This window comes from Sebastes umbrosus, chromosome 17 (assembly GCF_015220745.1).
Source record: "Sebastes umbrosus isolate fSebUmb1 chromosome 17, fSebUmb1.pri, whole genome shotgun sequence".
NCBI lineage: Eukaryota > Metazoa > Chordata > Actinopteri > Perciformes > Sebastidae > Sebastes > Sebastes umbrosus.
The window spans coordinates 938,876-953,283 of record NC_051285.1 but is presented as its reverse complement, the minus strand read 5'-3'; the positions used below and the strand labels follow the sequence as shown (position 1 = coordinate 953,283).

The following is a 14,408-nucleotide window of genomic DNA, read 5'->3' as shown; positions in this document are numbered from 1 at the left end:
GCTACTTTCTACTTCCACTCTTCTACATGTATTTGACGTTTCCTCACCAGGTGCGAATCGTCAGCCGGGATGCTGAAGCTGCAGGTGCTGGATGTCGATCTGGAGATCTTACTGCTCTCCTTCTTCATGTGAATCCTACAGATTAATAATAAAAAACAATAAAACATCAGCTGACATAATCCTGTCTTCTGTCTTCATGTTTCTCTCTGGATGGACCAACAGTTATAGTTTCATTTTAGCCGTTATGTTCCTGATTTCCTCATATGTCCTGATGTCTTCTAGTCCTTAAATATTCGCTGTGGTCAACGCAGGGTTCTAATTATTCAACAACATTCACGTCTTGGTGGGGCTTTTATGACGAAGGAAATGATGCAACGTGTTTCTTAGATGAGTTTTGGTGAATGGTTTGCAAGAAAAGTCTTCTTCTTCACTGCCTTTATGGACACATTACTGCGTTTCACGGTGCGTTACTGAACTAGGAGGAAGACCTGCCCAGTCACACACACCTGTCTCGTTGTCCCGCCTCCGGAGAGCTGGGATTGGACGGCAGCTCTGACCTCACCTCCAGTGTGGCGTGGCAGCTGTCGAAGCTCCTCTGTTCACTGAGGAGACTGATGCATCAATATAACACACAGAGAATAAAGAGTTAAAGGATCACATGTAGTGGAGGACAGGGGGAAACTGTGGAAAGAGTTCTGACATGTTGTTTATTGGACCGGTGTTTAAGTAGAAATGTAATGTTGTGCTTTCAGCAGCAGCATCTGACACTGAAACAGTAATTAATAATAATAAAGTTACCTCCTCTGGTTGTGTTTCTCTGTTTGACTGTCGACGCTCAGCAGACGAGGAAAAAGTCCTGAACGTCTCTTCACAGGAGATTTCACATTACACTGATATCCAACACACAAACAACACACAGCAGCTGTTAACAGAGACTCTGGAACAACAATCACCACGGTAAGAAACATCATAGACAACAATCACCACGGTAAGAAACATCATAGACAACAATCACCACGGTAAGAAACATCATAGACAACAATCACCATGGTAAGAAACATCTTAGATACTCACCTCAGCGCTGATGTGTGCCAGACCCCCCCCACTCAGACTGGTGGGCAAACCCGCCCCACCTCGCGACATGGTCTCCATGGAGACGCTCCGCCCTCGCATCGCCCTCTGATGGAGGAAGCATGTCATGTTGTTAGACATTAATATAATTCTGGATTAACGTATGACGTTAAACATTCTGCTGTTATTTATCATTATTATACAGTTTATATATAATAATATGAACATAATATGAATATAATAGTTTTAAAATGGTGTTTTAGCAGAGGGGAAACTGTTAGCCTTGCTGGCACAAAGACCGGAAACACGGGGAAACTTAAGGGTGTCAGAGTGTGTTTGCTAGTTTTAGTTTACTTTCAGTTTTTCAGAAAGGTTTAGTTTTAGTTTGTGAGGAACAGCTATAATGTCTCAGAAGTACGTAACTATATACACATACAAAATACCTGATTGGAGAACTGTGGATGGCCATAATGATTAATCTTCACGCTACTTTAGTGAAGCAGTCACAGCACCATCTCCTGGAAGGTCAGGTCTGTTTAGTTTCTGTGGTTTAACACAATCATTATCTCCTTTGTTTCGGTAGTGATATATTAGAGTTAAAAAACTAAAACTGAATGCTAATTTTTAGTTTATTTTTATACGTTTTTTAACCAGGAAATATAGTTTCAGTTTAGTTTTTCTTTGAAGATATCGTTTTTATTTAGTTTCAGTTTACAAAAACTATTTTTCACTGCTTATTTTGGTTTTATTTATATATATATAACCCTGTTTCACACAGAAACACACCTTGATGGACTCCAGCAGACCTCCGTGGGCGTGTCCGTTCTCAGCTCGCCCCTCCTCCTCGAGACCTGACGTTAATCCCAGCATGCTTTGGGAGCGTCTGTACAGCTCATCATGGAGGCTGTCCAGCAGGGCGGCCCGCGTACGCTCCTACATACACACACACACACACACACACACACACACACACATTAGTATTATCATATGTGTGAGTATTGTGATCCAGGTGCTGCGTATAGATAGAAAACAACAGGGGACCTAAACTGGAGCCCTGTGGAACACCACAACTCAGTACATTAACTTGAGTACTGCACAAGTAAGTTACTTGAGTATTTCCATGAAAGTACTGAGTTACATTGGACCCTGCAGACAGTCTGTAGTGTGTTGAGGTGTTGATACCTCAAGTCGGGCGAAGCGGTCGCTCTTGTAGCAGGCCATCTCAGCATTGATGAGTTTAGTGAGCAGAAACTCTCTGAACTCTGGACCCTGAAACACACAGAGAGCATCAGCTTCACATGAGTTTATATTAAACTCTACAGACTCGAAGAGTGAAACCTCCTCTTCCTCTCACCTTCTTAAAAACAGCTGGATTTGGGAGGGGCGGGCCAAACGGAGGTACGTCTTCTCGTGCTGTGACGGACACCTGTCAATAAAAACAGTCTCTACTGTCACTGACGTTAAGGTACAGTTAAGAGATTACATATACTGTACAGTATAATGCACTGTAGAAAACATTAAATCATTTAATTTGTCTTAAAGGTACAGTGCATATGATTTGGCGACATCTCGTGGTGTGTTAGTGAGAGAACGCTTCTCCAAACATGTAAAACAGGAAGTGCAACATGTTTTCTGTCACCTTGTAGGAGGTGCTGTCGGAGCAGCGCTCCTCCACCTGCACCAGGATGAAGGCGTGCAGGAAGTTGGAGGCGATCATGTCGGGGACAAAAGGCGTGGCCTCTTCCTGGAACACCAGCGCCACGATGTCATTCCCTATGTGGCGTTTCCTCTGGAGCTGAAGGAGAACGTTGTGGTCACGCTATCGTCGTGTCACATGTTACGATGTTATTGTTGCCACGTCACATTTATTTCATGTCATGTCCTCTCATGCTATGTTTTGCTAAATGCTACATATGTCATATTATAATCACGTCATGTCATACCACGCCAACACCACTTTACATCATATTACGCCAAGCCACATAACGTCAGGTCTTCTCGTGCTATAATGCTGAGAGTGATGCTATAATCACGCCATGCCACGTGACGTGACACCATGTCATGCCACTTAGCGCCACGTCATGTCTCCATTACTGTTACATCGCGTTTTTTTGTCATGTTGTGCAGAGTCATGTCATGCTCCGTCATGCTGAGTCATATTGTGTCCTACTGAGTGTAATGCACCGTCATGCTCCGTCCTGCTGTTGTTAATGCTGTTGCTGTCTACCTGCTGTGTGTCTCCCTCTGTGAAGGGCAGTTTGGTGGACACGTGGAACATGATCTCCTGCTGTCGGTGGACGCTGTAGACGGACTGAGAACCCGTCTGACCGTGAGACACGTCCAGACCCCCCCGAAACCTGCACAGAGGGAGGAAGGACAGCTGGTATTGACTTTTGAAAACTATATTATACTATTGTTATTATAATATTATTGTTTTGTTGCCTCTGATTGGTTCTAACATGAATCTGTTGCTCCTCACCCCTTGAAGTCCTGCAGCTCCACCGTGTCTCCCAGCAGCTGCAGGAACTCGGTGAACGCCGGCGTCTCCTCGTCGTTCCTGAACAGCTCCTCCTCAGACACCTGGTGGACAGATGAGAACGCCATCAGGCTCACGACACGTGACCACGACACGCTCACATCCGTCAGCTACATGATCTCTAAAACGAGCGTCTTCTTTTATAGTTTAAGGCTCTTCAGCGTTGACTTCACTTCTCAGACCTGGAGGTTAGGTTCTGATGTTACCTGTCTAAATCTCTGGAAAACGACTCCGAACTTGAAGGTGTTGTTGACCTCGTGCTCGTCGTAGGTTACGATCAGCTGAGACGCCTGATGACACAAAGACAGATGGACATGTTTGATCAAATCAGTCCAACGTGGTCTCTTACGTCCTTCAGGAGAAACGTTTGGAGGTGTTGGAAGTTGTCACCTTCGGGTAGAGGACGGGACTGAAACGCAGACCTGCTGCTTCATCACACAGCAGCTTTAAGGAGGAACAACACACAGTTATAAAGATGTTTACACCCGTAAACAAACACAAGCTTTGATAGATTATAGATATTTCTGCATGTTTACATGTTCAACACATTCAATGACTAAAGCTCTTTAAAGGGCTAAAAGTCAGCTCTCAGAAACAAGAAAATAAAAGCATTAAAATGGGTAAAATATGACTTTAACTAAGCAAAATGATCAGCCAATAAAACAGGAACATTCATGAAAAAGATTATGCTGCACTCAGGTTAAAGTCTCTTAACATGAAAGACGGACCCAGGAAAGTGGAAATAATCTATTTTTTTTATATGATATTATTTGTATATTTGAATGTGACATATTCAGTTGAGTTGTGATGTTTTATAACTGCTTTATTCTCCAGCTGTGAGTGTTTGTGGACCTTGGCGAGCTCCGGTACACTGGGGATGTCAGGCAGCTCTGTGAGGGACAATCTGTGGTAGACGCTCTTCACCCGAGACCTGAAGGGACAAAAGAGACAAGAGTCCTGAACCTGGTCCAGAACCAGACCGGTAACAGCTAGAATAAGTCCTTAAAAAAACAATTACATTTATGGTTACAGATTAAAGTGAATTAGATGCAGGGATAAAATGCTGTGTGCAGCAATCTTTTTCAGTAGTGTAATCCTCTATTTAAAGTCTTCTTTGTGAACTTTTCCTTTATTAGATAGTAGACGAGTGTTGTAGTTTTATGGTGAACATCTAAAACACAAGTATTATAACTCATAACAGCCACTGAGAAAGAAGAAACTGGAGATTTGCTTTCAGGTAAAAAGGTGTCCTCTACATGATCTCAGTTCAGATCTGTACTCTGGCCCACTGGGGAGCCTCCAGCAGCTGTAAACACATCTGTTTGTACCTGATGAGAACATGGAGGGACGCCTGATCCTTCTCCTCTTCGTGCCTCACAGACAGCAGCAGGTTTCCAACACTGCTGGCCGAGCAGGAGAAGTTCAAATGTTCCTGAGAGACAGAAACAGAAAGAAACTTCATCATGTAATGTCCACAGAGAATCCTGCTTTCTGATTGGCTGGCAGGTGTCCGTTTAAATCATACATCTGTTCATCTCCACCAACCAGAGCTCAGGATTCATTAACCTGCAGGTAACCATAGCAACAGTACAGATGCTTCAGTTAAAACAAAAGAACGTATATTCATAAGAAGTGAAAGTCAAGAGTTTGTTCCTTCCGCCATTTTAGACTGAAGGTGACTGCCAAACGCCAGTAAAACGTCCGTCTATAAAGAGACGTACAAAAGTAAAACTACATTATTTCTATTCTATTGTCATATTCTACTGAAATAACCTGCGTTGAACAATAAAAATATTATAAATATAATAAGAGTTTTCAGTCCAAAATGGCGGCGAGTTTCGTCTCTTTGGTTAAAACTCCTCCAAACCTCACCCTGCCCAAGAAGTGCTTCCTGTACGCCCGTGCAGCCTCGCTGATCTCCTCCAGCCGGTACCCATAATCCCCTGGGGCTGTGTCTTCCTCCTCTCTTCCTCCCAATCCTCCCTCCTCTTCCTCCTCTTCCTCTCCTCTGATCTCCAGAGAGATGGAAGGAGGCGGATCAGCCTCAGGATCCTCGATCCAGTAACCGCCGAACTCCGGCAGGATGACCTGAGGGTACGGAGCCCCCCTCTCCAACACCTGCAACACACACACCAGAAATATTACCCAACATGCATTGTGGTGGGCGTCACTGCACCTCCTCTCCAGGTTGCTAAAAAGAAAAAAAGGCGACATCCACATATCTCCGTTATGAGGACTTGGAGATTGATCCACATGTGGCAGGGACACTGAACTGTTTGAAGATAAACGGATTCATGTTTTATCCTTTTTAGACGTCTTTACTATCTCAGTTATATCATTTTACATCTCTTTTGATAGTTGTTGTTTCTAGTTTCTTCTTTCTTTTGAAATAACTTGTTGGTTGGGAAGAATCTGGAAAGATATCTGTCTTCTTGTCTTCAAAGAGAGATGTCAATCATTTTGTCTTTGTCTTGTTTCTTCACGTTCAACACGATTTATTATTCTTATTGCTCTAATTTGCAATTAATACATTTTGTTGATATGTTGCAGCCCAATTTTTATATCAATAACCAGATCAAAATGATGCTGAAATAACTACATAATAATGTTGATTTGTAAAAAGTCTGAATTCATGCTTCATCAGGTCTGTTACCATGACGACAAGAAAAAAACTTTTAAAATGCTGGTTTTCTGAATGGAGTCTGGATGGATCTCTGCCAGGCGATGCAGCTGCTCCATCAACACTCAACGTCAAGTCATCTAGAGACGTTGTTTCTACCAGAGACAGTCTGTGGTTTCTGCTCTCTGTACAGATGTGATGGACTATCGTAGCTCTGGGTGACCACAGACACATTCAGGATTTATTCATCACTCCATTTCTGATTCAACAACGTCAGGACGTCAGTGAAGAGAGGAGGAGGATCTCAACGCTGAGAGGCTTTCACCACACAGCGTCCCACAAAATATGCAAATTTTGCGTATTTGTCATTCACTGTTTTTTACTTTCTGTTATACAAGTTGAAGTAAATAAGAAGCGAGAGGCTTTAGTTTCCTTAAAGGTAACAGCGTCTCTTTAATAGTGACCTCAGCCTCCCCTTCATTCCTCACTGATCTGGTTTCTCTCCTTTATTACTATGAAACTCATCACGTTCAGTTCATGAGTTTTAGATGCAGAAGCCTGAGAGTGTTAAGATGTTTATGAAACAGATGTTCGTCTCACCTCCTCGATCCTCGGATACGGGATGTAGTCGTCCTGAAGGAGGAACACAGAGTCGTTACACACATGACTAAATATATACGAACACACACACACACACATCCAGGTGAATAAACTGCATGAGTGATGATGTTGAACATGACAGATGGTTCAGATGTTGTTTGAATAAACACGATCAATCATCAGTTATTTGTCCCCGGAGGGACGACCGTGTTGTATACGAGACATAAACATGTTTGTGTTTGTAACCTGAACACACACAAACATATATTAACTGTTTATAGTCCACCCGTCTGAGAGTCACCACCTTCCTGTGGTGGATCGGGTGGTGATCCCTGATACCGTAAACACAAAGACCAGCATTCCTCCCCCTGGAGCCAGACCAGGCCAGACCAGGGTGAGGAGCTCACCAGCCAGCGTCTGGTGGCCGGGCCGTGGTAGACGCTGGGTGTTTTTATCAGGGCTGTAGTTGTTTGTGTGTTCATTCCAAACCGTCCCGGTCCATTGCACGCAGAATACACGGTATCTAGATCATACTTAGGGAGGATTTCTAGACCAAAGCGGGGCGTCTCAGCTGGTTTGTGAACGCCTCTGGATCCCCCAGAAGGAGCTGAACCACGCTGTTGATGAGAGGGACATCTGGACTACCCCGGTTAGCCTGCTGCCACCGAGACCCGGCCTCGGATAAGAGGCAGACAATGGATGAAGACGCTTAAACCAGGTCCAAGATTTAATTTCAAGAAGTCCAAAGACACAAAATTATTGTTTTAAAATGCTCACAATAAAAAAAAAACACGGCCCAGTCGCACAGCAGTTTGTGAAATAGACAAGAAAGGTATCGACTCGTGTACTTAGACAAGAATTTCAAGTTTTTTTCATGATGGTCAGGACGAAATCAATTTGTATTTAATCCACGTAAATGAGCGGCGAACACCGGACTGTCGCCAAGGAGACCTGTGTTCATGTCCCGCGTGAAACCAGAAGTCAACGTTGATTTATTTGTCATGTAACTTCCGTAGTTAAGTTATGACACTCCTGAAGGTATTTTTTACCAAACCAACATCTTTTCATAATCCTAACTAAGTAGTTTGTTTCCTAAACCTAACCAAGTCGACCTTTTCCTAAACCTAACTAAGTAGTTTTATAGCATAAAACCTAAAGAAGTCAATCTTTTCCTAAACCATTTAGAAGTTGTCAAATCTCTACACACTCAAGAAAAGACAGAGACGCTGAGTTCTGTTTGAACGAATGAATGAGATAAAACAATAGAAAGCGTGAGCGGATGGATATGAGGACAGACAGATGGACAGACGACGTGCCTTCTGTCTCGGAGGGATTGTCTTCATCTCGGCAGCTTCTGGCACCTGCTGCACCGGCGTCAGGAAGAGAAAGACACTATTAAAACTGTCTGAGCTCGTCGGCTCCTACCGAAGAATCTTAATATTAAAAACACCTCTCAGATATGTAGTTTCTAACGTCACTCAGACAGGAGGAGATGGTGCACTTGTTGGGGACTATTTTCAGCGGCGGATTGATCCACATGTGGTGCTCTAGTGAGTATTAGTGGCAGCAGGACGGTGAATGTTGGATTGAGTCTAAATAATGTGTTTTTAATGGCGCTTTATGGCTCAGAGGAAGAAGAGATAATAGGATACTTGTTAGTAGAGACATTCACTGTGAAGTCAAATATAAAATACCACCAGACTTATCCTTTAATGCTTACAAAAGATACAGTGTGCTGATTTCCTATCGCTTCTATCTAATTAGATTCTAATTAGACTGTTATCAGTCATTATAAGCCTCCTAGATGTATAGATGTGGGTCAAAAGGGGCCTGCTACACATGTTTTTCCCTAAACTTAAAGGTTCTGTTTGTAACTTGTTCCAGGTATAAATCATTGCCGGTCGGTGTCTCATGGTTTCGCGTGTGTCTCCGCTGTTCAGACTCAGACTCCAACACAAACTCCAGTGAAGCACCAAAACCTCTTGGTTGTATCTAGTGAAGCTGTTAAACAGTGTTGGCCGCGGTCGGAGGACGCGGGGGAGACCGTAGCTTTGGTCTCCAGGACCGGAGTCTCTGCTGTACTCTGCTCCTCTGCTCCTCTGCCTGCCTTCACTCACACACCACGCTCCTTCTCTCTCTCTCTCTCCACCTCTCACGTGCATGCTGCTCACTCCACACTGCAGAAGAGTTAGTTTAGCTCTGAGAATATCTAGTGAATGTTCAGTGGACGTTTGTGCAGAAATAACTGCTGCAGCTCCTCCAGACCAACAGAGGTTTCCCGTGTCTTGTGAAGTGACGGGGCTCCGCAGAGAGAAACGTTATCGTCTCCGACCAAAACTCCGGCGTCTCCCCCGTTCCCTCCGGCCGCGGTCGGGAGGCCGAGGCGGGAAAAGCCAACACTAGGATCAGCATTGATTCATGGAGAGACCTTGGTCTGGTCAGCTAACATTACTGCCAAGCAGCTGAAATATAGAGTGATATTGTGCTTTTAGCTGACGTGTGTCTCCTCACTGTGTTGAGCGATGCTCCTTCATGTCTATGTAGAGCGAGCACAAGCGCCAGCAACAGGACGCTGACTTTAGTTGACTTAACGGACACAGGTGAAGCTGTTAACAACACATTCATGGTTCTTACAAACAGTCCCTTTACCTGTTTTTGTTGCCTAAACCTAAAGAAGCTGTCTTTTTTTGTGTTCAAAATGTCACGTTTCATTCAGTTTTACATGTTAGAATGTGTTTGCTTTCACTTTTGAACATAGTAGGTGTAGCAGGCCCCTACTGATCCACATCTATGAGGCTTATAATGACTGATAACAAATCGGGTGCCAGCCTACTCGGATGCGGCTTTACTGTTAATTAGAATATACATTTTTTTTATAATCCATCCAAAATTAAGACATTCAAAAAGTGTCAAAATGATTTAGAAGCAAACATCTATACCGTCAAAAACACAACCCCGGTTTGGAAAGCTGTGTGATTACAAGAATACCCCAAAACTACTGAGGGGAAGAAATGCTGAGTGACGTTCAGGTCTTATATGAACCCCATGAATACTTTAGTATTGCTGTCACTGTTTCACCTCCATCCATCTAAACTACATTAAATTCAGCTTGAAGCAAAAATGAATATTGAATAAATCCAATCTTTTAAATTTAGCAGAAACAAACCCGTCTTCAGATGTATTCATTTTTGTTGCCTGCGTGGCGAGGAAAGATAATCTATTAGTTCCTTTGTTTATTCACACGCACCCACTGATTATTACAGCTTTCACAGCGGGGAGGACACACACTTCAGCAAACTGTGAGGGGTTTATGTAACACAGATTCAAGTCTTACCTCCATCTTGTCCATCATGTCAAAGAAATGAGCCGTCTGGAGACAAACGGAGAGAAAGACGTGGGTTAACGCTCAGTTTGTTAACTTTGGTAATTTTCAACCCTCTTTTCCATGTTTTTGTGTCCAAGTGAATAATGGGGACAACAATATCTGCAGTTGGTCCAGTATGGAGGGAGAAGGCAGCTGTGAGGGCAGTGAGCAGCGTCAATGTAACGTTACGTTCACTAATAGTTCTTGTTTTTGCCACTGACGGACTCAGATTGTTATTATTATACGTGTCTGACAACATCATGGAAAGAACTCTACAGAGAAATAAAACATTTTTCTTACCTTTCTCTTGATCCGGTCTGTTTGTTATCGTGTCCAAGTCCCGCTCAAGGAGAAGTCTCGTTGTGAAATCTGAATATCCGAATACTCTGGCTCAAATAATCGACTTCAAAGACCTCATCCACATTGTGGAAATCATCTAAATATTCAGTCATGACACTGAGCTACGCTTTGTGTACTCCAACACAACAAACACTTGCGTGTCCACCATGGATGTATTCCACTATTCCACCGTTGTCTTCCAGGCAACGCGTCACCTCTCCAGATTTCAGACTCTTTCCATAATGTCAGACTCTTATAATAACAATCAGAGCCTGTCATGGCAAAACTGAGCACTTTTAGTGGATGTAAATGACGGCGTAAGCTTGACCTTTGAGCTGCAGGAAGACTTTTAATCTGAAGGGGTTGAGTATCGTTGATGATTTCTTAACAGCAATTAAAAAACAAAAGTCAAAGTAGAACCAAGTGTAAATAATCAGTGAATGAGAACAGTGTTGATGTTGAACAGGGTGTTTTGAGCAGAGAGGTGGGTGTAACATGACTCTGTTGTACTGATGGAAATGAACATTATGCTGAATTTATCAAGACAAACATGGAGGAAGCAAATTACTGTAAAACAGGAGCAGAAAACATGAAGACTTCTATTAGAAAGAAAGGTCTCTAATATAATCATGTTTCAAGTTAAATGTTCTCTAATAAAGTCCCCCCATGCACAGCTGGTAATACGGGTCCTCATAAGTCCAGATAGACCAAACTGTGTGTGTGTGTGTGTTACCTTCATGGTGGGGGGTGCGGTGCGGGGGGGAGAGGGGGGGCAGTCTCCGACAGGAACATTGGAGATGGTCAGGAGCTCCTGTTTACTGGAAATAGAAAACAACAACAACAAATCAACAATTAGTCAAAGCACACCTCATCATATGCAGGTTCATTTAAACACGGAAAAAAACAGCTAAAAATAGGTGATAGACTCGTTTCCCATCTCCAATAGACGAGTAGCATTGCTGCTTTTTTCTGGTGAGTCACATTCGATGTCACGACCGCGCCAGATAGATCAGGGTTAGTAAACACGGTGGTTGCTTCTTTTTACCTAGGTTATGTTTTCACCGGCGTTGGTTTGTTGGTTTGATGGTTTGATGGTTTGTTTGTTTGTTGGTTTGTTGGTCTGTTGGTTTGTTGGTTGGTTGGTTGGTTTGTTTGTTGGTTTGTTTATTTGTTTGTTTGTTTGTTGGTTTGTTGGATGGTTTGTTTGTTTGTTGGTTTGATGGTTGGGTGGTTTGTTTGTTGGTTTATTTATTTGTTTGTTTGTTCGTTGGTTTGTTGGTCTGTTTGTTTGTCGGTTTGTTGGTTTGTTTGTTGGTTTGTTTGTTTGTTGGTTTGTTGGTTTGTTGGTCTGTTTGTTTGTCGGTATGTTGGTTTGTTTGTTGGTTTGTTTGTTTGTTGGTTTGTTCGTCTGTTTGTTTGTCGGTATGTTGGTTGGTTTGTTGGTTTGTTTGTTTGTCGGTTTGTTGGTTTGTTGGTCTGTTTGTTTGTCGGTTTGTTGGTTTGTTTGTTGGTTTGTTTGTTTGTTGGTTTGTTGGTTTGTTGGTTTGTTGGTCTGTTTGTTTGTCGGAATGTTGGTTGGTTTGTTGGTTTGTTTGTTGGTTTGTTTGTCAGTTTGTTGGTTTGTTTATGTTTGTTGGTTGGTTTGTTTGTTGGTTTGTTTGTTGGTTTGTCTGTTTTATTTTATCTCTGTTGAGTTTGAATGAAGTGCGTTTCAATGATCAGCGAGGTAAAATGACTGTTGTCTGCCTGGAGTCTGGTGGCTCTGAGGAGAGCATATCAATTGTATGTTTTGTACATTAATGTATTATAATAATTGTCCAAATCCCTGTTGATTTTATTTATTATACTGTATATTCACTTCAATGCACTTCACATCGAAAATCAGCGTGTCCACCCGGGTGTCATGTTTCCATCACTGGCGATCGGAGCTGGAGCCGATAAACACCCGTCACTCCTGCAGAGTCATTTGGAATGAATGCTGATGTAACCTTTCACACTGAAGACAAAAGACAGATATTAGTGGGTTTTTAGTCCAGTGGGAAATGAGTTTAACTGACGGTTAGAAAGCTCACTAGCTCAGATAGTGTTTTTCCTTTTCAGTGACTCTAATTGAGTGAAATGATGAACAATCCTGAGAACAAAATGTCAAGAAAAGGTCCTGCATTCAAAACCTTACTGAAGTATGTCATCAGCTAAATGTAGTAAAGTAGTTAAAAGTATTGATGTTCCAGGAAGCAACCATAGTAGTATAACAAAAATAGATATTTATATATTCAGCAGCCTCAGGTGACCTTTATCACACAAGATAATGAAATACAAAATAAAATACACTTCCTGTCCTGTGTGTCCTCATTTATCTGAGCGCTACACATCATCATTATATTTGTCACAGAGAGGCGATGAGTCTGAGAGCTTCAATCTGTCAGGAGACGACACACACACACACACACACACACACACACACTCACAGTAACACACAGTAACACACAGTAATCAGCTGCACCATCCAGCCAGAAGACCATTCATTACCTTCCTGCCCTCAGGCGAGGTGGAGGCAGTTGCCACGGTTACGCCAGGTGTCCAAAAAAGAATAAGACGTTGAACTGGATTAAACTTTCGGTGGAGGAGAAGAAGCCGGAGCCAATCACGCTGCGCCGTCGGCCTGCCGTCAGACCTTCAGTGGATTTATGGTTTTAACTTTTTAACTCAGACTTAAATATTGATGACTCAGGATTTCACCTGAACCAGAATACTGCTGACTCGTGATTGAATATATATACATATACGGTATATACACTATACATATAATCATACTTTGATTTAGACTTGAATATTAATGACTTGATTTGTATTTTGTTGACCTGACCAACAGCGAGTCTAACGATTTAATCATAGTAAAATTTAGAAACCGCTGACTCGTACTGGAGTATCGGTGACTTGGACGTGAATATTGATGACTCATGCTTAAATATTGACGAGTTATACTTTGATCTAGACCCTGAACATTAACAAGTCGAGATTTCACACTTTGGACTGGAACACTAATGACAAGAAACCGCTGACTCGTACTGGAATATCAGTGGCTCGGACTTGAATATTGGTGACTCATGATTTGACATTGACCTCAACATTGATGAGTAATACTTGAATATTGACATCATCATACTTTGAACATTAACGACTCGATATTTCACACTTTGGACTGGAACACTGATGACTCGTACCATGACTCAACTGGAATTTTGTTGACTAAAATTTTTAAATGACCATTAAAGACTCGGAAATAGATCTGTTGACTCGAACATGATGTTGACAACACACATTTGACCTTGACAACAAGGTCAAGGGATGTTTGGTGACTCGAACAAACATCAACAGGACATTTTTGGGGATTTAATCCACTTGTAGTCCGTTGAACACACTGAATAACGTTCACATCCAGCAGTTACACATCAACACGATGGTTCATCAGGAGGCTTTGTGTTTGTGTCCAATATTCTCTCTCTTTTAGCTCCGGTTTTGGTCTCCACCACCTCCTGAGCTCCACTCTTTCTCTTGTTTTCCTTCACAGGTTTTTATGCAACATCACACACACACACACACACACACACACACACACTGACCCTCTGGCTGTTCCAGTTCTTTTTCAGTTTAAATGTCAGTTTGGTGAAATTAATTAGGATTCATAACGGACTCTACAGGAGGAAGAGTGAGGATGAGGAGCAAGAGAAGTAGAGGGATGATGAGAGAGAAGGATGGAGAACAATAACAATGTTCTCTATTACCAACATTGGATCGTGATTTTTTAGTATTGGGATTCGATATTCAGATTTATTAGGGCCCGAGCACCGACAAAGTCGGTCCGAGGACCTATTGTA

General features: G+C 42.5%; 1 protein-coding gene across 8 annotated transcripts in view; it reads right to left on the bottom strand.

The window, feature by feature from the left end:
* The window catches only part of LOC119475759 (rap1 GTPase-activating protein 2-like), a 59,925-nt gene that overhangs the window by 16,750 nt on the left and 28,767 nt on the right, over positions 1-14,408 (bottom strand). For 5 of the 8 annotated variants that reach the window (XR_005203860.1, XR_005203861.1, XM_037748762.1 and 2 more), the window contains 19 exons: positions 11,264-11,348; positions 10,162-10,197; positions 8,144-8,191; positions 6,828-6,860; positions 5,480-5,725; positions 4,936-5,039; positions 4,460-4,538; positions 3,998-4,051; positions 3,814-3,897; positions 3,551-3,651; positions 3,299-3,428; positions 2,711-2,866; positions 2,426-2,497; positions 2,254-2,340; positions 1,858-2,004; positions 1,075-1,179; positions 799-890; positions 507-611; positions 48-135 (listed from right to left, as the gene is read on the bottom strand). Coding sequence is in view for 6 of the 8 variants with exons in the window: in XM_037748762.1 (XP_037604690.1) it covers positions 48-135; positions 507-611; positions 799-890; positions 1,075-1,179; positions 1,858-2,004; positions 2,254-2,340; positions 2,426-2,497; positions 2,711-2,866; positions 3,299-3,428; positions 3,551-3,651; positions 3,814-3,897; positions 3,998-4,051; positions 4,460-4,538; positions 4,936-5,039; positions 5,480-5,725; positions 6,828-6,860; positions 8,144-8,191; positions 10,162-10,197; positions 11,264-11,348 (1,852 nt within the window). In the remaining 2 variants the exon portion in view is untranslated. Of the gene's footprint in view, positions 1-47; positions 136-506; positions 612-798; positions 891-1,074; positions 1,180-1,857; positions 2,005-2,253; positions 2,341-2,425; positions 2,498-2,710; positions 2,867-3,298; positions 3,429-3,550; positions 3,652-3,813; positions 3,898-3,997; positions 4,052-4,459; positions 4,539-4,935; positions 5,040-5,479; positions 5,726-6,827; positions 6,861-8,143; positions 8,192-10,161; positions 10,198-11,263; positions 11,349-12,388; positions 12,527-14,408 lie in introns of those variants that run through there. The other 3 variants (XM_037748763.1, XM_037748765.1, XM_037748766.1) reach the window with 2 other exon arrangements.